This window comes from Haliotis rufescens, unplaced genomic scaffold (assembly GCF_023055435.1).
Source record: "Haliotis rufescens isolate VD_foot unplaced genomic scaffold, xgHalRufe1.0.p SCAF_2, whole genome shotgun sequence".
Classification (NCBI taxonomy): Eukaryota; Metazoa; Mollusca; class Gastropoda; order Lepetellida; family Haliotidae; genus Haliotis; species Haliotis rufescens.
The window spans coordinates 57,109,323-57,134,060 of record NW_025963890.1 but is presented as its reverse complement, the minus strand read 5'-3'; the positions used below and the strand labels follow the sequence as shown (position 1 = coordinate 57,134,060).

The 24,738-nt window shown below is 40.6% G+C and overlaps 1 protein-coding gene across 8 annotated transcripts in view; it reads right to left on the bottom strand.

Annotated features, from left to right (window-relative positions):
- LOC124141355 (choline transporter-like protein 1) overlaps window positions 1–24,738 on the bottom strand; it is a 269,963-nt gene that overhangs the window by 46,552 nt on the left and 198,673 nt on the right. For 7 of the 8 annotated variants that reach the window (XM_046509349.2, XM_046509357.2, XM_048400218.1 and 4 more), the window contains 2 exons: window positions 17,475–17,530; window positions 5,078–5,179 (listed from right to left, as the gene is read on the bottom strand). In XM_046509349.2, the coding sequence (XP_046365305.1) occupies window positions 5,078–5,179; window positions 17,475–17,498 (126 nt within the window). In that variant the 5' untranslated portion in view covers window positions 17,499–17,530. Of the gene's footprint in view, window positions 1–5,077; window positions 5,180–17,474; window positions 17,531–24,390; window positions 24,527–24,738 lie in introns of those variants that run through there. The other variant, XM_046509397.2, reaches the window with a different exon arrangement.

The window sequence follows — 24,738 nt, the reverse complement described above, 5'->3', positions numbered from 1 at the left end:
GTTCAGGTGTAACAGCCTCATCACCCGTGGTAATTTGGAGTTCATGCCGTCAAAACCATAACGTAGTTCCGCTCATGAAACATGCATCAAAGGGACTTGCTTCCCTTTCTAATGACCTGACTAGGATGTTTCTGGCACATATTGTATCACTATCTCTCAAATCAAACAATCATATCTACAAAGGGTATCTAGAAAGAGTTAATCCTACATTTTAATGATGTAATAACTGTAATTGAAAATGTTCTTCAGGTATCAAGTATTAATGAAGGCTATTTACACGAATTTGATGTAGTAATGCTAATGAGAGCATTTCTTAAGGTGCTGCAAACAATCAATAAGTGCCTCATGATATATTAATGTGATAATACAATTACTAGATAGTACATAATAGAATCATAGGTCATTACTGCTTCAAGTCACCTAGCTTTGTCAAGAAATGTTACAAATCAATTAATCAGCATTGAAGTCACATCCACAATATTAACTCATACTCTGTCTTAATGATTAAATTCCTAACAAGCTAAAAATATGCTATGATATTGTTCTTCATACTCTGTCTTAATAATTAAATTCCTTTCAAGCTAAAAATATGCTATGATATTGTTCTTCTGACATGACCATGACAAAAAACACTGAACGTGTTTTACGCAATGCCGAAAAACTTAAGTACAACAAATATAACGTATTTTTAGTGTTTTCATCTTTTTGTAATCTGTTGATAGCCTAATAGTGTCCACAATATTAACTCATACTGTCTTAATGATTAAATTCCTAACAAGCTAAAAATATGCTATGATATTGTTCTTCTGACATGACCATGACAAAAAACACTGAACGTGTTTTACACAATGCCGAAAAACTTAAGTACAACAAATATAACGTATTTTTAGTGTTTTCATCTTTTTGTAATCAGTTGATAGCCTAAGGATCACCCTGGCAACACGTCAACACAAGGAGGAGGAAACCGGAACAAATCCTTTTGTCTTTGAACAGCACCTGCATAAACCGATGCCACACTTGTACTCTTCTGAGAAGTCTCTCTCATGCCAGCGGCACCGAAAGCAAATGTTGATGTCAGTAAGATGGAGTTGTCAGAAGCAGTGATACTTCATCATGGAAATATGGTGCAGTAAGGGCTGAGGAATGCTGAGACGAGGCTATGACATTTCACCTCCTCAGAACTATATGCATCATCTTAAACGAAATGTATGATTCAACCAACTTGGATTTACTTACAGGAGTGAAATTGACATAAATAGTCACATTGGACCTTTTCTTAGTCTGGCTCATAGACCATAGAGAATAAATTTATTAATGACTCCAACTCAAGTCTAGATTGCCTCAGCTCCTGAAATTTAGCATGTTCTGGGCCCCATTTTAATTTAATTTTGATTTCGTAGATATGTATTTTTAAATAAGACAACTTTATTTCTGGGACTGAATGTTAGTTTAGGCCTTTTCTATGATTGAAAACATCTTTAAGATTTGAACATAACCACTGATAAAAACATCACCTAAATCAAGACATACACATGACAGGGATGCTGTTCATACGAAACTGACAAGTATTATAAAATTAGGGTGAAGGTTTTCATAATTGATGACATCTTTCAGGAAAACGCCAATTTCAACCATTCTAACATTCATCATTCATTGGATGCACCTTTTATGAAATCTTAGGGATGATATTCATTAGCATGGTTGAAATTGAGAGGTATTCTATTTATTCTTGTAAACTGCCTATAAACATGTCAGCTAGCAGGATTACATGCCAAAATGGACGTAGAACCAGCTTAAGATAAGGATTTATGTTTGTAAAAAGAACTGAAAGCTTGCTGTTGTTTTTGAAAATATATTAAAATTTCCATTGCTTCTGATGTTGATGTAGCTGGTCATTAAATCTCAGCATGGCCTTAACAGATACTTTCAAGAAGTGAAATAATTTATTTGAAACTCAAATTGACATGACACGTTGAGCATCTCTTGAGCATCTCTTGAGCATCTCTTGAATATAGTTGGTTGGTTGGATTGATGTTTAACGCCGCACTCAGCAATATTCCAGCTATATGATGGCAGTCTGTAAATAATCGAGTCTGGACAAGACAATCCAGTGATTGATATCATGAGCATCGATCCACCCAATTGGGATCGATAACATGCATCAACCAAGTCAGCGAGCCTGACCACCCGATCCCGTTAGTCGCCTTTTACGACAAGCACGGTCACCTTTTACGGCAAGCATGGGTTGCTGAAGACCTATTCCACCCCGGAGTCTTCACGGGTTCTTCAATATAGCTTATCACAGTTGATTGGTTTGTGAGCTTCTCATGCTTGCTATACTCACTTGCTGTTTGTAAATAGTCAGAGAACTACTCACAAACTTCTGTGTTGAACTTAATGACATAGAAACAGAAATATAAACATTGGAGAATTGCCAGCCAAAAATATATCTACAGAAGCATGTTATATTTGGGCTTTCCATATTCATAAATAAAAAAATAATTTTCACATTAGCTGAACAGTGACACTGTATTTAGAACATACAGATCTGAACTCAATGACAGGAATGCAAACATTAAAATATCTTAACTCAAGAACATCTCTCACAAAGTCTGTAAACCATGTTTTTGCATTTAATATCCATATGTCATAACTGTTTTGACAGAGTCATCCAAAAAAGTAATTCCAGAAAAAATGTATAATCTAAACACAGCGAAACACACAAATATTAGTGTGTGTATAATCATGAAAACAAATGGCATGGGTACAGCCCTGTTGGTGTAGGTTCAACAACATCTGGGCGTCGTTTTGATGATGAGACAAGCTAGGACAGGACGAAGAACAACGTCAACATATATCATAAGAAACATCACCCAAATGAGCCAATCAAGGAAAGAATGCAGCTAAAAAACAACCACATGCTGCTAAATGTTTTTGTCGACATGATCCGGAATTTGCGACGTCCTTGGCATTACTGCTACACTAGTTAGTAACGACACGAAAAACAATGAACAGATGCAAAAACTATCACTTGAAAAACAGATGTAGTCCAAGCACTTGAAGCTAACAACACGCCCTTAGTGGCGTCTTCCACGAATGTTGCAATCACTTCTTCTAATTGTAGTTCAGATAGCTTCTAACGGTGTCCGTTTTTCTCCATTTTGAAGGAAAAGAATAATAAATATCGGGCCATGGGAAAATTGGATCTCCACCAGGAAATCGTGATATGTCTGATTAGCATCATGGGCTGCAGAATACTGGGTAGACTACTCCATGTGAAGCATTAGTGCTATCACACTGTTGTTTTATGCGAACTGATTACTGGGAAATTAACACGTCTGTCTGTCCCTATGATCCACCGTTAAGAGGGTTTATCTGTATTTCAATATTAAACACCATGGTTAAATGTGGGTAAGCAGCTGTTTAGTACCAGGGTGTTCATCTGTGTGATGGTCTATATCTAATGATAACCATACACTATCATATTAGATGTTTTGTATTCATTTTTAATGAGGTGAGGTGAGGTGAGGTGAGGTGAGGTGAGGTGAGGTGAGGTGAGGTGAGTATGGTTTTATGACTCTTGTAGCAATATTCCAGGAATATCATGGCTGGGGACACAAAAAGAAAATTTGGGTTAGAATAGGTCTTCAGCAACCCATGCTTGCCTAACAGTCGACTATGCTTGTCGTAAGAGGCGACTAAAGGGATCGGGTGGTCAGGCTTGCTGTCTTGGTTGATGAATGTCATTGTATCCCAATTGAGTGGATTGGTGCTCATGATATCAATCAAGGGATTGTCTGGTCCAGACTTCATTATTTACAGACCACTGCCATGCAGCTAGAATATTGCAAGAAACAAATAAACTTTAACCACTAGGCTTCCCCGCCACCCGGAGGTGAGGTGAGGTGAGGTGAGGTGAGGTGAGGTGAGGTTTAATGTCCCGTTCAAGATTATTGCAATTATAAGGGGTGATGGGGATTAGTGAGTGAGTGGTTTTTTAACTCCGACTGTGTGTTGAGACAGGAGATATATTGTACTGATTCATTGACCTTAGATTGACCGTATCCACCAGTACACACTATCCACTGGATATTCCAGACGAGAAGGTTTAGCACTAGTAACTGTGTTACTTATGTGTGCTGGGTATTGTAGCACATAATGACATGTGATGAAGGCAACATAAGGCTGAAACTTCTAATCTCCGTGTGGTTAACCCTTTCAATATATATGAACACATCTCCACACCTCCGATACCAGCACATATACCACCACCTCCGATCCCAGTCCACATCTCCCCACCTCCGATGCCAGTTAACATCTCCCCATCTCTGATCCCAGTACACATCTCCCCACTTCAGATCCCAGTACACATCTCCCCACCTCCGATCCCAGTACACATGCCACCACCTCTGACCCAGTCCACATCTCCCCACCTCCGATGCCAGTTAACATCTCCCCATCTCTGATCCCAGTACACATCTCCCCACCTCCTATCCCAGTACACATCTCCCCACCTCCGATCCCAGTACACATCTCCCCACCTCCGATCCCAGTACACATCTCCCCACCCCCAATCCCAGTACACATCTCCCCACCTCCAATCCCAGTATACATGCCACCACCTCTGACCCAGACCACATCTCCCCACCTCCCATGGCAGTACACATCTCCCCATCTCTGATCCCAGTACACATCTCCCGACCTCCGATCCCAGTACACATCTCCCCACCTCCAATCCCAGTATACATGCCACCACCTCTGATCCAGACCCCATCTCCCCACCTCCAATCCCAGTATACATGCCACCACCTCTGACCCAGACCACATCTCCCCACGTCCGATGCCAGTTAACATCTCCCCATCTCTGATCCCAGTACACATCTCCCCACCTCCGATCCCAGTATACATGCCACCACCTCTGACCCAGACCACATCTCCCCACCTCCAATCCCAGTTGTGTAAACTCTGTGAATATGTCTGTAGACATCTCCCAGCTTACAGCAAGAAGCAGCTTAGTCAGAGCCTCTTCCAGATCACAGGGACTTTGTATCTCAGCCCAGACACACAAGACACCTACCATTCCAGCCCAGAAGAGGAAGAAGACGAAGAGTGCCAGCATGTCTGTACATCCTCGCTTCCGGGTCGGACTGCTCAGTACCCCCTTCTCATCCCGGTAATCCTGAAATGAAGAATAACAGAAAACATTAGACACATCGATATGTCATTGCTAGTCAGTGAAGGGGCTGTGGTGCTTTCAGAGCTAGGAGACACCACGAAATGGCCTCACTGATGGCAACAACATTGGAATAAAACCTGGGTGTTTGACAATATGACCTATGCTTTAACTATGAACTATTGCCTCACTGATTGCAACAATGTTAGAATCAAATCTGGGTGTTTGACAATATGACCTATGCCTTAACTATTAACTATTGCCTTAACTATGAACTATTGCCTCACTGATTGCAACAATGTTAAAATCAAATCTGGGTGTTTGATAATATGACCTATGCTTTAACTATGAACTATTGCCTCACTGATTGCAACAATGTTAAAATCAAATCTGGGTGTTTGATAATATGACCTATGCTTTAACTATGAACTATTGCCTCACAGATTGCAACAATGTTAGAATCAAATCTGGGTGTTTGACAATATGATCTATGCTTTAACTACGAACTATTGCCTCACTGATTGCAACAATGTTAGAATCAAATCTGGGTGTTTGACAATATGACCTATACCTTAACTATGAACTATTGCCTCACTGATTGCAACAATGTTAAAATCAAATCTGGGTGTTTCACAATATGACCTATACTTTAACTATGAGTCTATGAAGGAATGGCACAGGTTAGTGGGGTAGGTTAGTAGGGTAGGTTAGTGGCTGAGGACTTTTGTGGGTTTATAACTGAGGTCTGAGTGGGGTTTAAAACAGGGGAGGGGAAAAAGTGACAAGCGCTTGTGACAACCTTTACTCAACAACTGTGTTATATAAAGTTCAGCTGTACTAAAACCGATGCCCAAAGATCATGGCTATAGGCTTGCTTATTCAGCAAATACAGCTTTTCAAACGTCCACTTTAGTCCAGTTACCTGTCTCAGCAGCAACTGCAGGAACATATCCCTTAACCCAGAAGCATCTTCGCCTCCATCCAAAGAACGGCCCAATCAGAACAAAATACAAAACATATTTTCTTCAAACTTCCCAAACTATGAACATGAGACTCCAGACAAGAAGCAACACCTACATGCTGAAAGGTTGGTTAACACAGAACACACACATTTGGGAGAAAATGATAAGATAACTATTTTTTTAGGTTAATTTCCTTCATCTGATGAAGCAACTGCGAGGAAGGAGAGAAGAAAGAAGAAACAAAGATAGTCATCATGATGAACGATTGCTTAAATTTAACTTGATAGTGACATGGTTCTCTTGGAAGCTGATGAAAGGAAGAAGTCAAGATGTACTTTCATGCGTCCTGATGAAATTGTGCGTACCCTATCTTTGACAGACTATGTAAAACATTAACCCTTTTATTGCTCCAGAGTATGTAGTACATCTTGTCTTGAAGAGGGACTGTGCTCTGCGATATGGCGCCATTTCCAACCTTGGACATTGCACTTTATATCAATTGCGAAACTGAGACACTGTGTTCATTGGGTAATTGAAAGATCGATATCCATAATCAAATTTGAGTTAGTAGACAAACAAATCACCTGTAAAACAAGTTCCTAGAACTGTCATTGGCCAGAACCTAAACCTTCTTTAAGGCTATAACAATTTGTGTACTTCTTTTACAGATTTCCTTTGTCAAGATGCATGAGGCAAAACAAAAAAGTTGTCAGCTTTGCTTGTGAATACAATTTACTAACATAAAAGAGAAAAAGAAATAATTGCATATTTTTTTTACTTTTCAATTATTGAAAAGGGTAGTCCGCAAAACATACGACAGAAAGCTAAAATATCTATTGTTAAGATGCTAGGAGACCTTTGAAACATGATGAGAATTAACTTAAAGACATAACCTAATCCCCATATGCATACTTTTATTATGTCAACTGAGTTGATAAACAAATAATGTCTTTGTAATGGCAGCAAGAGACATTTTTGTTTCTTCATGCATTAAGAAATAACTGATGAAGAAGGAGATTCTGCCTATTTTAGGAACAAACGGAAAATTATAGTCAGGAACACGACACCATCACCATTTGTCCCCTGGATACAAAAACAATGTGTAATTTAACAACTTAGATATAAGGTAACACCAGTCTTATTGGCTGAATGAAAGTGATGAGTGATTCTGCGTGAGTGAGTTGGGTTTAACACTGCTTTGAACAATGATGAGAGAATGTATTGTCAGCACATATTTCACACAACAGCTACCTTCAAATACAAGTTGGAAATGTTTTCTTAAACTTAACATTTCAAACGTATAGACATATCACATATCTCAATATCACATATATCTCCATGTCACATATCTCCATATCACATATATCTCAATATCACATATATCACATATATCTCCATATCACATATATCTCCATATCAGATATATCTCCATATTACATATATCTCCATATCACATATATCTCAATATCACACATATCACATATCCTGGTCTAATGCAAAATATTTTAAAATTATATTGAACAATTTCTCTGTGGTAAGCCAGTTGTTGAAAAATGGTATCTAATCCTTTCATTCCAATTGACTTATTTATTTTCAATTAATGTGACAAAATGTTTTTTTGAGAATTTTGAAAAAAATAAATGTATTTTAATTCTATGTGAAATGACATCTATTTGTGGATGACAAAAATGTTTCAGAGTATAATAATAAAATGATATTAAACTTTTAATGAACCGATCAAAGAATAGTCTTATTTCATAATTCTATAGAAATAAACAGTGCCCCTGCTGATTGCCAAACAATAAAGTCTTCAAAAAACATCCAAAATGTCACAATAATAAATTCTCAAGAATATCAATCTATACAAGTCTGAGCTTGCAAAACAACCTTTTTCTCCTGACATTAAAAGATCACATATTACATCGAAAACAGCACACGAACATGAAAGGTGCATGCATCTATAACAGTACACAACACAGCCCTTGCACAAACAAGGTGAATATTTCATATCTGTACTCTACCAAGCCAGCCGACATATCGACAGTCACCATTACGCTTATTACAAAGCAATGAGTGACAGAGAGTACAACGGAACCTTGTACACTAGGGCAGAACAAATAAACGCAGTGCATCCCGTTGTGCAGCCAGTCTCAAAGGTTGGATCGGGAACAACAGCTGGGCGGAAAGAGAATGAGGTATATCTTCCGTAAAAGAATGTCTTTCGACACTGAGCCTTGTTTACTTGAATGCTTATCAGAAATTCCCATTGTAAAACAAAAACATGGAAAAAATTGGGAAGAGGAGGTGTGGGGGTTTATGTTGGATGGAGTTGATATGTTAACTGTTATTAATCTCAATTTCACCTGTTACTCATAGAACGAATTTAGTAAGATGTTTGGCTACCTGGATGTAAATGTTTCCATTCTTAAAGAAATCGGTCTTTTTGTTTCTAGTCAGTGTTATTTCATCTTATCATCCTTACAACAGTTCCGACGTCTTCACAAAATAAAAACTTTTGATATTGTTCAAAGGTAAAATGAGGCACGGCACTGAACTTCACATATTGTACCCATGTGGGGAGGGGCCAATGAGAATGAGCTTTAGGCATTGTATCCATGTGGGGAGGGGCCAATGAGAATGAGCTTTAGGAATTGTACCCATGTGGGGAGGGGCCAATGAGAATGAGCTTTAGGCACTGTACCCATGTGGGAAGAGGCCAGTGAGAATGAGCTTTAGGAATTGTACCCATGTGGGGAGGGGCCAATGAGAATGAGCTTTAGGCATTGTACCCATGTGGGAAGGGGCCAATGAGAATGAGGTTTAGGAATCGTACCCATGTGGGGAGGGGCCAATGAGAATGAGCTTTACATCTTGTACCCATGTGGGGAGGGGCCAATGAGAATTAGCTTTAGGCGTTGTACCCATGTGGGGAGGGGCAAATGAGAATGAGCTTTAGGCATCGTACCCATGTGGGGAGGGGCCAATGAGAATGAGCTTTAGGCACTGTACCCATGTGGGGAGGGGCCAATGAGAATGAGCTTTAGGAATCGTACCCATGTGGGGAGGGGCCAATGAGAATGAGCTTTACATCTTGTACCCATGTGGGGAGGGGCCAATGAGAATGAGCTTTAGGAATCGTACCCATGTGGGGAGGGGCCAATGAGAATGAGCTTTACATCTTGTACCCATGTGGGGAGGGGCCAATGAGAATTAGCTTTAGGCATCGTACCCATGTGGGGAGGGGCCAATGAGAATGAGCTTTAGGCATCGTACCAATGTGGGGAGGGGCCAATGAGAATGAGCTTTAGGCATCGTACCCATGTGGGGAGGGGCCAATGAGAATGAGCTTTAGGCACTGTACCCATGTGGGGAGGGGCAAATGAGAATGAGCTTTAGGAATCGTACCCATGTGGGGAGGGGCCAATGAGAATGAGCTTTAGGCACTGTACCCATGTGGGAAGGGGCCAATGAGAATGAGCTTTACATCTTGTACCCATGTGGGGAGGGGGCCAATGAGAATTAGCTTTAGGCGTTGTGCCCATGTAGGGAGGGACCAATGAGAATGAGCTTTAGGCATTGTATCCATGTGGGGAGGGGCCAATGAGAATGAGCTTTAGGCATTGTACCCATGTGGGAAGGGGCCAATGAGAATGAGCTTTACATCTTGTACCCATGTGAGCAGGGGCCAATGAGAATGAGCTTTACATCTTGTACCCATGTGGGGAGGGGGCCAATGAGAATGAGCTTTAGGCGTTGTGCCCATGTAGGGAGGGACCAATGAGAATGAGCTTTAGGCGTTGTGCCCATGTAGGGAGGGGCCAATGAGAATGAGCTTTAGGCATTGTACCCATGTGGGGAGGGGCCAATGAGAATGAGCTTTACATCTTGTACCCATGTGGGGAGGGGCCAATGAGAATGAGCTTTAGGCGTTGTGCCCATGTAGGGAGGGACCAATGAGAATGAGCTTTAGGCGTTGTGCCCATGTAGGGAGGGGCCAATGAGAATGAGCTTTAGGCATTGTACCCATGTGGGGAGGGGCCAATGAGAATGAGCTTTACATCTTGTACCCATGTGGGGAGGGGCCAATGAGAATGAGCTTTACATCTTGTACCCATGTGGGGAGGGGCCAATGAGAATGAGCTTTAGGCGTTGTGCCCATGTAGGGAGGGACCAATGAGAATGAGCTTTAGGCGTTGTGCCCATGTAGGGAGGGGCCAATGAGAATGAGCTTTAGGCATTGTACCCATGTGGGGAGGGGCCAATGAGAATGAGCTTTACATCTTGTACCCATGTGGGGAGGGGCCTATGAGAATAAGCCATTTATGAGTTGTATCCACATGGGAAGTGGTTATCCCGAATGAGCTTCACACATTGTACCCATGGGGGGTGGGGGGGAGTAGTCACTGAGAATAAGCTTCAAAACCTGTAACTGCTGTTATTGAACACTTCACCCCCAAGGCTACCCCACAGAATAAGGTGAATGAAGGTTGTTTTATGCCAATATTCCAGTTACATCAAGTTCACCTGTAAATCAACATGTTTGGATCAGCCAAACCAGTGATTCACAACCTGACCAGGGCAAGATGAACAGCAATACTGTATTTTCAGATCCAGACGCAGATAACGTGATGAAGGACACTACTACAGAATGGAGGCCACTTTGCAAGGACATAATGTCACATGTCATGTGATCAGCAAGACTGGAATATGGACACAGCCTGCCCACCTGATACACACCATGATAACTCTTACAAGTTTGTTTGTTAGTTGTTTAACGCTGCACTCAGCAATATTCCAGCTATATGACGGCAGTCTGTAAATAATCAAGTCTGGACCGCACAATCCATTGATTGGCATCATGAGCATCGATCCACGCAATTGGGATATGATGACATGAAACAACCAAGTCAGCGAGCCAGACCACCAAATCCCTAAGTCGCCTCTTACAACAAGCATAGTCACCTGGACATACACTGATGCTCCTCTGAATAGATACTTAAAAAATCAGCAATTGGTGTGAAAGCTTACTTAATACCCTCTGAAAAAACTGTACACAACAGTCTGTTAAATGCACTGTATTTGCACCAAACCAATACATAATAAACAAAACACTTTTTGTTGATGCTATAAAGTATTTTTTCTTGTTGAAAAACTCCAATAAATTATTATTATTTTTTTCAGATAGCTATTCATAGTTGATCACACCAGACATTATGACATTATCAAAAGCAATTTCATTTTCGGCAAAAGTCATGAAAATGCTTAGTGATGGTTTTTACAACATGACCATGACGTATTATTTATATTTTTAATTCTTTTTCCAAATCATAAAGCAATGCCTAAGATCAAGTCAAACCTATAGACTGACTCAATTGTATTCCAATCCTGATATGAAAGGACCTGTTTCATAAATCACCAAACAACACAATACTCAGACGCGAGAAGCCAATGTTCCCCACAGGATAACACATTCATCTCACAAAGACTGAAACAAGATCTCAGAAAAGTAATATTGTCCAAAATTTCTGAATTGGCTTTTTTCCCCACCGTTTATCAGCCTTTTGAGGAACTTGAGCGCATGACCAAGCTAAAATATTCATGTGCAGTATTTTCAAAAGCTCAGGAAGTAGTGCCAGACAATGAGACTTCCCATGTGGAATAACCTTTCTCTGACACAATTTACTGTAAACAGTTTTCCATACAACTTATTCTACCAGTAAAAACATTACTAGCAAGGCCTGATGGGAATGTGAGGTCACTTCCTGAACGGTCTATCAACATTTTCCTGTCAATTAGATTTGAACACATCAAACCAAAACGGTCAAAATTGTGGATAGACTGGCAATGCGTTCCGGCATGATCAATCTTTTAGCTGCGTTCTCATTTCCTTGCAAACGTGTTATACTCATAAACTTGTGATGAAGAATTTGGCTTGATCAATTCATTAATGATTGTCACCAGTGAGACAGAGTCTTACTTCGGTAATTATATCTCAATTTTGCGGAAGAGTTTTCTTCGATTGCCGGACGAATAGTTCTTGATGATTAACTTATTATTACAAAATAAGTGGCGATGAAACCGAAGGGATGTTCCCATTCACAAAATTATTGATGCACTCCGGTGTGATGAGGTGTTTTTCACAGTTTTGATAGCTGAATTATGGTATGGATAATTTGATTAACTTGAAGACATCAGTCTAAGGAAAAATTATCAGAGGAAAGTTCTCTGAAGTGCACCAAGCAAGGTGCAGAGTTCCTTCTTTCCAATAATTACCGCTATCATTAAGGCTTACTTGTGTTCTTTGCATGTTGAATCAAAACTGTCTTGTTTAGCAATATGTGATTGGTCAAACCATGGAGGGGCGGTCGGGGAGCCTAGTGGTTAAAGCGTTTGCTTGTCACGCCGAAGACCCGGGTTTGATTCCCGACATGGGTGCAATGTGTGAAGCCTATTTCTGGTGTCCCCCACTGTGATATTGCTGAAATATTGCTAAAAGCGGTGTAAAACCATTCACACTCACTCAGATCATGGATGAATTTATGTATGAATGTCAACTTAGTTGAGATTCTGTGGAAACTAGCACTCTATAAAAGTTTTTGATTCAGTTAATGATAAACTTATTTTTGAATATATTACCACTTTGATATAGGTGAGGTGAAATGGGTATTTATAGTCACGTTCAAAATTAATTCGCTTATACAGTGACATGCGTGTGTGCGAGTGTGTGTGTGTGAGACTGCTTGTTCTAGTCCTGATTAATGCTGGTTCTATAGTGCTAACACCTTGCCCAGTTTAACATGGATAGCCTACTCAGTATAATGACTCCAAGCTGACCAGCCCTTGCTTTATCCTCTAAAAGCAGAGCTCCAGACAGGGTAACAACAAGTACCATCTTTTAACATGTGAGTGAGTGAGTGAGTGAGTGAGTTGGGTTTAACGCCGCTTTTAACAGTATTCCAGTTATATCGCGGCGTGTCAGCTTTATGTGGGAGGAAAGCCCGAAGTAATTCAGGTCTCGGACGTTTACCACTTCGGTGAAACCCATGAGCACGGATATGGTGCTGACAAACCTAGAAAAATAATTGGAGCGAACCGGGATTCTAACCCACAATCATAGGTTTCTGGCTTGTCCAGGGGACGCAACTCAGCACAGCAAATCGTGTCGCCTTAGACGACTGGACCACCTGTGCCCCCTTTTAACATGTATTGGTATGACGTGGCCAAGGGGTTGAATAATGACGTTCCACTTTACCCACTAGACCATGGAGGCGGTGAGATGCTCTCTATACCAGTCCTGACTTATGCAGGTTATATGGAACTAGCACACTGACATGCCATATGGAACAGACCCAGAGATTTATCTAGGATTCCAAACTAAGTACCCCCTGCAGTCAATTTTTGAAAAAAACATTAAATAGCTAATATTGGAATTTATGCCAAGTTCTTACTTTCGGATGTCTTTTAACATTGCAACAACATAAAACTAAGCATGAAAGTTTCTGCCTGTTAATGGTCGGTGAAGTTAGTCACCTCTTTAAAGCTACAACATTAGTAATGACTATATAACAGGAATTGGGAATATTTTAATCCAATTTACGATTTTAACTGACATTTCCAGCACACAAGGGCTGAATTTCTGGCTTCTGAAAAGGCCTGAATACATGCCTGAGACAATACACATCTGTATACATAAATAGTAGTTATTAGTTTACGATGCATCCGTAAGTCACAGAATTTATCTCATCTAAAAAATTTTATCCACAAAATAAAAGGAGAAATTTAAATGAAGCCCAGAAATGCTTCATTACAGCCGAGGCAATCTAGACAAGGCAAATCATTTTAGACTTGAGTTGGGTTCCTTTTTAATATATTCTCTTGGGTCTGGGAGACAGACAAGAAAGATGCTAAGATGTCACCTGGGAATGTACCTCACAATATACAAGAACAGTTAAAGCATGATTCTGAGTTCACACATAACAAGTCAAACATCACAGACATGCTACAAAACAGATAATTCAATATTAAAAGTCATATTTTGTAATAAAGATTGATTTCCTTCAGGAATGCAATAATTGTAAAGTAGTTAAATTAATCTGATTAAATGCAGTGTTCACACACTCTGATAGAATGGGTTTTATAGTGAGTGGGTTTTATAGTGAGTGGGTTTTAATGGGAGATGCATTCCAGTGTAGGTTTACTGAATGAAACTCATCTTCTTCAGTATTAATATAAAGTCTTATTCATTAAATAGTAATTTGTTGTAAATTTCTGATTAACCTACTTATTAATTCTGATTAAAATATTGCCATGTAATTAGTTATAGATTAATGTAAGATATAACTTTCAAAATAAATTTTTTCAAATTTTTTTCTCTCCGTTATTGCTCATGAATACATACAGCAAAGGTTCAAAGAGCGATCTGAGAGAAATGGCTGTTTAATCATTTGTTTCTTTGTTTGTTGTTTAAATGCTCACTCAGCAATGTTCCAGCTACACGATAGTGAACGGGTGAAGATCAGGGTAGAGAATGACTTCAGCAACCCATGTTTGCCGTAAGAGGCGACTATGCTTGTCGTGAGAGGCAACTAATGGGATCAAGTGGTCAGGCTCGTAGACTTGTTTGATGCATGTCATCGTACCAAAATCAATCAATCGATGCTCATGATGTCAATCACTGGATTGTCTGTTCCAGATTCAATTATATACAGACCACCATCATATAGCAGGAATATTGCGGAGTGCGGCATAAAAACAACAAACAAACAACAACATGATTGGAACTTTGATCTTTGTAAGGGCTAATCACCTAGCTGGCTTCAAATTGCTCTTTGCTGTGTCCATTCTTTCACCTATCAGTGCTAATTACCCCAGTCTCCCGTTTGCCCAGTGTCCATTACCTATTACTTATCTATGTTAACTTAAGCACTGGCTTTCATACCATCAGCGCTGATCTGTAAAGTGTTGGCTCCAATTGCCTATTGCTAATCACCTATCAGCGCCAATCATCTGTTAGTTTCTACCCTTTGTTATTTTCTACCTTTTGTTATCTTATTATCTTGTTGTCCTTACATGTACATATATATGCTCTCTGCCTCATGGCATTCATTCACCTGACGAAGGAGTAAGCATATACTCCGAAACGTTGTGTTCCTCATAATAAAGAAGTTGACATCCATATATTCTCTTCCCATCATTGTGGCCTTTAAATAATCAAGTCTGGACCAGACAATCCAATGACTGCTCCATGCCGATGGGGTAAGATGACACACAATCAACCAAGTCACAGAGACTGACTTCAACAGGTTGCTGGAGACCGACTCCACACAGGGTCAAGTCAATGTTAGTGAGTGAATGAGTTTGGTTTTATGCCACTTTTAGCAATATTCCATCAATATCACGGTGGGGACACCAGAAATGGGCTTCACACATGTTGGGAATCGAACCCGGGTCTTCGGCATGACGAGCAAACACTCTATCCACTAGGCTACCCGACCGCCCTAAGTCAATGTTAAGGCGTGTGGGATAGTCGTGGTGCTAAGACTTTGGGGGACCAAGCCCTGGAGCTTTTGATTTTTCACTAAAATATAGTTTTGAAGCATAGAGCATCAAGTTTGGAGTTATCAGAATTATATGCAATATCAACTTATTAATTTCACAGCCGACTTCGGTATTTTGAGTTGTGAGTCTTAATTTCCTAAAAAAGTGAGTTTGAAGTCTTTTAGAGAAACAAGTTGGGAGCTTTAGAGGAGCTATTTTTTTCAGTTTAAGAAGCAAATTTAATTTTTTCTAGAGGGTATAGGTGTTTTTCAGTTTAAGAAGCAAGCTTGAAGTTTCCCCGAGTAACAAATTTGCAGTTCAAGAAGCAAGAATTAAGTTTTCAAGGGAGATAATCTGTAGTTAAAGAGACAAGCTTAAATTTTTTTAGAGAAGCCAGTTTGGATTCTAATAAGTAAGTTTGACGTTTTCTAGAGAACAAAGTGTGGAATGCTCTTGAGAGGTGAGTAGTTCTTAATTTTCTAGAGAGGTAAGTGTGGTATGTTCAAGAGAAGCAAGAATGGATTTAAAGAAGCAATGTTGAGGTTTTTCAAGAGAAAAAGTATGGGGTTTTGGAGTGTTCAAGAGAAGCAAGCTAGTACTTTTAAAGCAAGTGTGCACTTTTCTGGAGAAGAAAGTGTGGACTTTTCAAGAGAAGTAAGTGTGGACTTTTCAAGAGAAGAAAGTGTAGACTTTTCTAGAGAGGTAAGTGTGGACTTTTCTAGAGAGGTAAGTGTGGTCTTTTCTAGAGAGGTAAGTGTGGTCTTTTCTAGAGAGGTAAGTGTGGACTTTTCTAGAGAGGTAAGTGTGGACTTTTCTAGAGAGGTAAGTGTTGTCTTTTCTAGATAGGTAAGTGTGGACTGTTCTAGAGAGGTAACTGTGGAATGTTCTAGATAGGTAAGTGTGGACTTTACTAGAGCAGTAAGTGTGGACTTTTCTGGAGAGGTAAGTGTGGACTTTTCTGAAGAGGTAAGTGTTGTCTTTTCTAGAGAGGTAAGTGTGGACTAGAGAGGTAAGTGTGGACTGTTCTAGAGAGGTAAGTGTGGAATGTTCTAGATAGGTAAGTGTGGACTTTACTAGAGCAGTAAGTGTGGACTTTTCTGGAGAGGTAAGTGTGGACAAGAGGGACAAGTGTGGACTAGAGAGGTAAGTGTGGATTAGAGAGGTAAGTGTGGACTAGAGGGACAAGTGTGGACTAGAGGGACAAGTGTGGACTAGAGGGACAAGTGTGGACTAGAGAGGTAAGTGTGGATTAGAGAGGTAAGTGTGGACTAGAGGGACAAGTGTGGACTAGAGAGGTAAGTGTGGATTAGAGAGGTAAGTGTGGACTAGAGGGACAAGTGTGGACTAGAGGGACAAGTGTGGACTAGAGAGGTAAGTGTGGATTAGAGAGGTAAGTGTGGACTAGAGAGGTAAGTGTGGACTAGAGAGGTAAGTGTGGACTAGAGGGACAAGTGTGGACTAGAGGGACAAGTGTGGACTAGAGGGACAAGTGTGGACTAGAGAGGTAAGTGTGGATTAGAGAGGTAAGTGTGGACTAGAGGGACAAGTGTGGACTAGAGAGGTAAGTGTGGATTAGAGAGGTAAGTGTGGACTAGAGGGACAAGTGTGGACTAGAGGGACAAGTGTGGACTAGAGAGGTAAGTGTGGATTAGAGAGGTAAGTGTGGACTAGAGAGGTAAGTGTGGACTAGAGAGGTAAGTGTGGACTAGAGGGACAAGTGTGGACTAGAGGGACAAGAATGGCATGTTAAAGAGAAGCAAGTTAGTTTCCCAGGTGGAGCTACTGCAGAGTTGAGGACTTACATGATCATGACAGCTCCCACACATGATGCTGATCTAGATGGCAGCACCAACTCTATCTGAAACAGAGAGACATATCATCAATATCAGGGAGCACCAGCTACAGCAGCAGCAGCAGCAGCAGGGAATCTGTTACCATCCACGCCTCACAAATCTGTCTCTATTCCACCATGACACTCCACACAAGGACATTGCCAGACCATGGAAATCAATGGCAGACCACATAAAACCCATTGTGAATCATCTCCTCCCTCCACACAACATGGAGGTAATTTTGTTTCCAACATCAATCATATCGGCATCTATATACCTAGGTTCTGGTGTTAAAGGGGAAGTGTACACGCAAAAATCACTTTCTTTCTTTTTCTAAACAAAACGCAATTTTAGAATTAATTAGTATCTGTGTTTGAAAATATACACTCATTTTTTTCACAGTGAACGTAGGAAGCTCACAATAGTGTGAAAATGATATGCCGTTATGAGGCCTTCGTTTTTCGAGCTAAACAGGCCTGAGTTATCCCCCTTAGATTATGACGTAATTGGTGCCAATTCAAATGGGTCCCTGTCTATTCTCAACGCAAAAGATATCAAGTACCAGTTTGCGGTAAAACAACATGGCCTACGACACACTCCGGCGCAGTGGTGACTCAGCATAACACTATGCTGGCTGGCATCTGAGACGCTAGAATCACACACCTGGACCTACACCACGTGAAGCGGCTCTAACAAAGCATGATGACGTCATAATGTTTATCAATTGGCACCAATGACGTCATATTGCAAGGGGCATAAGCCATGGTGTTTTTGTTGTGGAAATAGAACACTTGGTAAATGTGAAAAATATAAATCGTTTTAATGCGAAAAATATGTTAATTAATTGTGATATTTTTTATATTTTTGTCTATGACACTTCTATGTTAACACTTTTAATGTGGAAAAAGTACAAGAAAAATAGGTTCATTTCCGTGTGAACTTGCCCTTTAACAAACGGACTTGATCTGAAGTTAATTGTACCCTGCAATGGGTCAGGGTGCACTTGAATTTCCCTCGCTCATGGAAATCATACAACCCAAGCTGCCTTCTGAGGTGCTATAATGTGCTATAGTTTTGTTTGAAATAATGACAAACAATAATGGTTCAAATACAGCTATGTTCGCATCCATATTCTTAGCGAATGATCAACTCCTTCCTTAAATATGAATTCGAAAAACAGCTTTTGTGGTACAATCTCTAACTTATTATTAGAAGGAATTGTATTCAAAGAGCAGTTTTGTCTAGAGAATGATAGTGAAATGGTATATAATTCCTAACTTATCATCATGATTGTAGGTGACTCAAACTACATCTAGATAATTGAACCTTACCTGAACTATTTCTAAATTAATTAATTGTACTTGAGTTTCAAAGTCCTTAATGTTTTCATTTTTTTTCATTTGCTGTCCATCATTTGGCCATAGATCATATTAATTAAAAAAAGTTCATATGTTTCTCTTTCTCGTTGTATAAGATAAAAGCAAATGGCAAAGTTCTTTCTTGTCCTTAAAATATATATAAGTCATTGAAATCTCTTTCACAGATATGTCTGAAAGGGCATTCAAGTTGGCAAAAGACAAACACTAAAAATTAACAGAGAAAGGTCATAACATTTGTTTTCTTAAAGTGACCACATGAAAGGCACATTTTAAACATGTTTGATACAATGTGTACAAGAGGAACAAGCATATGTCTGTCATTGCAGCATAAAACCCTGCTCATCCTCTATTCAAGGATGTATGCACAGTCATGTGTTTAGATCACAGCATCTTTAGTACAGAGAGTACTTTGGAGACGTATTGGTGCAAGGAGCTTGTCTTGACTAGAAGATATGGTGAGGTTTTACCGATAATGGAGAGTAGGCTCGGCACATTATACATCAGTGGGGAACGTTGATGCATGGCTGGGCACAAGTTGCACCTGGCTGGACAGCAAAACAGACTTGACCCCTGAGAACATCTACAGTTTCCTTGCAATGTCTCATTCTGAATATTTTAATTTCAACAGTACTCCCGAGTCTTAGCAATCGCCGACTTTGGCCACAAAGGCTTAGTAATCTCAGCTAATAGTTGTCCACATAATAACACTAAAATCTACAGATTGAGATGCTACGAGCCAAGTTTGGTCAAATAGATTAGTTTCTTTGTTTGTTTGTTGTTTAACGCCGCATCCAGCAATATTCAAGTTATCATAATGACGGCGGTCTGTAAATAATCTAATCTAGACCAGACAATCCAGTGATTGACATCATGAGCATCAATCTGTGCAATTGGGATACGATGACATGCATCAACCAATTCAGCGAGCCTGACACCCGATCCAGTTAGTTGCCTCTTACGACAAGCATAGTCGTCTTTTACGGCAAGTATGGATTGCTGAAGACCTATTCTACCCCGAATCTTCACGGGTCTGGTCAAATAGACTCAAAAGTCATTTGGCACCAACTTTTAAAGCAAAGTGTGTCTCAAAACTGTGTGATGTAATGCCATGTGGTGTCACTGTATGTAAGTGGCTTTGATCAATTGTGCTTCCTTTCATCCTGCAGTAAATGGGTACCCAGTGGGAGGTGAAGGTAATGTGAGTTACAAGTTTCAGCGCCAAACAGACTGGCTGAGAAATTAGTATGGTCCCCAGGGAGAGGAGAAAGGTCATATGACTTTGATAATAACTTGATTTGATATCAATGAGCAGCAGCCCTGCTTGATATCAGATTTGATAGAAATGAAATAAATTGATTGTTGTTATAATTATAGATGCTAATTATCGATATTGTGCATCGTGTGTTTGAGCCGTGTCACATGTTTGTTTACAAATGACTGCATAAGCTCATTGTTCAAGGGGTTGACTGTGCGATATTGACAATGTGTATCAATAAAAATGGAGGACGTTCAGTTAATGACATGAACAGGGAGAACTAATTTGCACAAGGTTTTCAAATATTTGATTGCACTTTGGTAACAGAAACAGTATTTATTTAAACATACTAATCTACCTGTGATAATCCCTCCGTATCTGTGACAATATTAACATTTGTCTTTAGCATCCCAGGAGAAATTGCCCGGGAAACATGAGTGAGTGAGTGAGTGAGTGAGTGGGTGGGTGGGTGAGTGAGTGAGTGAGTGAGTGAGTGAGTGAGTGAGTGAGTGAGTGAGTGAGTGAGTGAGTGAGTGAGTGAGTGAGTGAGTGAGTGAGTGAGTGAGTGAGTGAGTGAGTGAGTGAGTGAGTGAGTGAGTGAGTGAGTGAGTGGGTGGGTGGGTGGGTGGGTGGGTGGGTGGGTGGGTGGGTGGGTGGGTGAGTGAGTGAGTGAGTGAGTGGGTGGGTGGGTGGGTGGGTGGGTGGGTGGGTGGGTGAGTGAGTGAGTGAGTCAGAGTGAGTGAGTGAGTGGGTGGGTGAGTGAGTGAGTGAGTGAGTGAGTGAGTGAGTGAGTGAGTGAGTGAGTGAGTGAGTGAGTGAGTGAGTGAGTGAGTGAGTGAGTGAGTGAGTGAGTGAGTGAGTGAGTGAGTGAGTGAGTGAGTGAGTGAGTGAGTGAGTGAGTGAGTGAGTGAGTGAGTGAGTGAGTGAGTGAGTGAGTGAGTGAGTGAGTGAGTGAGTGAGTGAGTGAGTGAGTGAGTGAGTGAGTGAGTGAGTGGGTGGGTGGGTGGGTGGGTGGGTGGGTGGGTGGGTGAGTGAGTGAGTGAGTGAGTGAGTGAGTCAGAGTGAGTCAGAGTGAGTGAGTGAGTGGGTGGGAGAAAGAGAGTGAGTGAGTGGGAGAGAGAGAGAGAGAGAGAGAGAGAGAGAGAGAGAGAGAGAGAGAGAGAGAGATACACTTCATAATCCTCTCCACAACTTGCTGGAGAGGTAAGTTATCAAGTCAATGCAGCCCCATCCCCATCTTTAACTGAAGGCCCCAAAACTTTTTCACTGGACACATGTGTCATTAACCATTTTAGCTTTCACAGGCATGTGATGGACGAAGAAAAATACTGACAAGACTTGTCTTCTTTGCTGAGGAAGACTCAGTTGACCATAATCTACACCTTCCTAAGATGCATGTTCGACATCAAAACATCATATTCAAAAAGATTCCCGATTTTAGACAGAAATGTTACATGTCTGGTTTTATACCTAACCGGAAGACAGATGACCTCACCATTATCTATCTATATTCACCTTGGATCCCTAATGTTGTCTAGTGTAGGACACTTTACCTAACAACACCTTTGTCTTTTCCTACTTTCTACATTCAACCAATGGCCACTTTGTGCACCGAGGATATTCGATGGAACTGTCTGGTGATGATTTACTACATGTATATTTTCAAATGTTTTATTGACAATACTGACATCCTTCATAAATAAATAAATTATCAAGGTGTTTTTTGGCTCAAATATTACTTTATTCTAGTAATCAACAGAAATGATTCATATATTCCTGGATACACTAATACAAACGTTAGCATGAAACATCAATCATTCAATGTGGAGTGAGAGTGAGTGTGAGGTTTTACGCTGCTTTTAGCATAGCGGGGTGGGGGGCACAAAAAATGGGCTTCACACATTCTACCCATATGTGGGGAATCCAACCCGGGTCTTAACCACTAGGCTACCCCACCGCCCAGTGTGAGTGAGTGAGTGAGTGAGTGAGTGAGTGAGTGGGTGGGTGGGTGGGTGGGTGGGTGGGTGAGTGAGTGAGTGAGTGAGTGAGTGAGTGAGTGAGTGAGTGAGTGAGTGAGTGAGTGAGTGAGTGAGTGAGTGAGTGAGTGAGTGAGTGAGTGAGTGGTGTTTAGCAATATTCCAGCAATATCAGGGCAGCAAATACTGGAAATGGGCTTCACACATTGTACCCATGTGCTGAAATGAACCCGGGCCTTTGGCAAAATGAGCCAAACACTTTAACCACTAGACTACCCCACTGCACCTAGAAATGAATAAGTGACAGAGGTCAGTTTTAAAGCACTATGCCAGCCATATCATAGCAGGGGATGCCAACCAGTTCCAATGTATGTGGAGAATCAAACCTTAAAGTGAGTGAGTGAGTGAGTATGTTGTTACGCCGCTTTTAGCAATACTCCAGCAATATCACGGCGGGGGACACCAGAAATGGGCTTCACACATTGTACCCATGTCGGGAATCGAACCCGGGTCTTCGGCGTGACGAGCGAACGCTTTAACCACCAGGCTACCCGACCTCCCCTCAAACCTTAAAGGCCAAGGAGAGACAAGCCAACGCATTAACCACTAGACTACACCACCCATCACATCACACCATCCATCACATCACACCCTCCCATAGGAAAGTGAATGACTAACATACAGGCATTCTGTCACACCAAACAGCAATATGAACTCTTAAATAAGCAATATCTTAAGTTTCCAAACCTGTCCCAATTTAAGAAACTTGTGATCACTAATAGTGTAAGAGATCTTAAAGGCCTATCTAAATTTCTTAACAATGTGTACAATACTATTGGTAAATTTTATTTGTATCCACCTATACTTTTTTCATTATTCTAGTTAAATACTGTCATTTTGTACATATAAAAAAATGTATATAATTATATCTCATGTACCACTGTGGGTGTCTCTTCTGAGAATAAATGAGCTTGAGTTTGATAATAGGTGTTCACATAGCAACAACTTCGGTCAAAGCTCTGATAATATGCCCCTAGGAAAACAGCACACAATCATCTGTTAAATACAGTGTAACTGTTACAGTAAGTACCCTGTAATTGTTAAGTATACAGTAATTGTTAAATTCACTGTAATGGACTGCACACATGGAAGCCCTGTGGGGAATACCCTCTTGGACGTTGTCGTGACAATACTTTGACCACTTGGCTGACCCTGTCTGATGAGAGAACAATGTACCACAACATCACCAGATTCGCTGTTTGTATGCAGCATCCTGTACTCACCCACAACCCTGCTGGGCCCATAGATGGTAATTACTAAGATAATATTTTCACTGTAAATAATTGACCTGGTGAAAGCTTTGTTTGTGCGACAATGCAATCAACAGTATTCCAGCTATATGACAGCGGCCTGTAAATATTCAAGTCTAATGAGACCATGGTCTATTTGAGACCAGACAATCTAATGATTGACAACATGAACTACATCCCTTGATGGGTACGACAATCAACCAAGTCACAAAGCCTGTCCACCCGATCGGAGTCATTAAATGACCTAAGATTCAGCAATTCTAACCTGGAATTCTCACAAGGTTGTGAAGGCAATACTTCTTGTTCATTGCCTAAGTTCAACCAGGTACAGCCAAATCCTTCCAATATTGATAGCATCTTTATAAAGTAAGCCAAACATCCACCATCACATCTTACAGCAATGAGTCTTCCTTTTAAAATCACAAATAAACCTGATACATTTTCATATTCCCCTACATCATATTTGTGAAGAAACATTACACTTGAAATAATGTTCATTTATTTTAATTAAATAACTATGTAACAGTGAGTGAGGATGGTTTCATGCCATATATGTTAGCAATATTCCAGCAATATCACAGCAGCGGATACCAGAATTGGGCTTCACACATTGTAATCATGTTGGGAAATGAACCTGGGCCTTCAGTGTGACGAGCGAACGCTTTAACCACTAGGCTACCCGACCGCCCAACTATGCAACACAACATATTTGTGGACGTATGTGCATACATTGTTACCATGATATTCAAATACTGAAATTAAATGTGACAATCGTATGTAGCAGCTCCACAGAGCCATATAGCACGATTATTATTCATTTGTGACATGGAGATTAAACTATGATGACAAAATCATGGAATGGTAACCTGCGGAATGCTAACATTCATCTTCCTCCTAGCAAAGTGGAAATGTCACTCAAAATGTATGTACCATAAGGTCTAAATAACGATGATAAAACCAACTCACATATAGGATCTATAGCCAAACGGTCAGCATCACTTTACAAGTGGTTCCAAACCATGCATCCCACAACCTTGTCACAAGTCCCACAGGATTACAGTCCCACAGGATCACAGGTACGCCACAGGCACGAGCCTTTCCACAGTGCTATATGAACAGGGCTCCAATAACTGGGAGAACCCTGACATTCCACCGATCACTTGGTCAGGCACTGTGTGTCGCGCTTCACCACCAAGGCGGGAAGTCAAGACAAAGCTAAATTATTGATTACCGAGCCAAGATCCTCCCATTCCACAGGGATAGCTGCTTTAAGGTAGCAGAGGTACCTCCGCTGAAAGCTATAGGTGACGTATT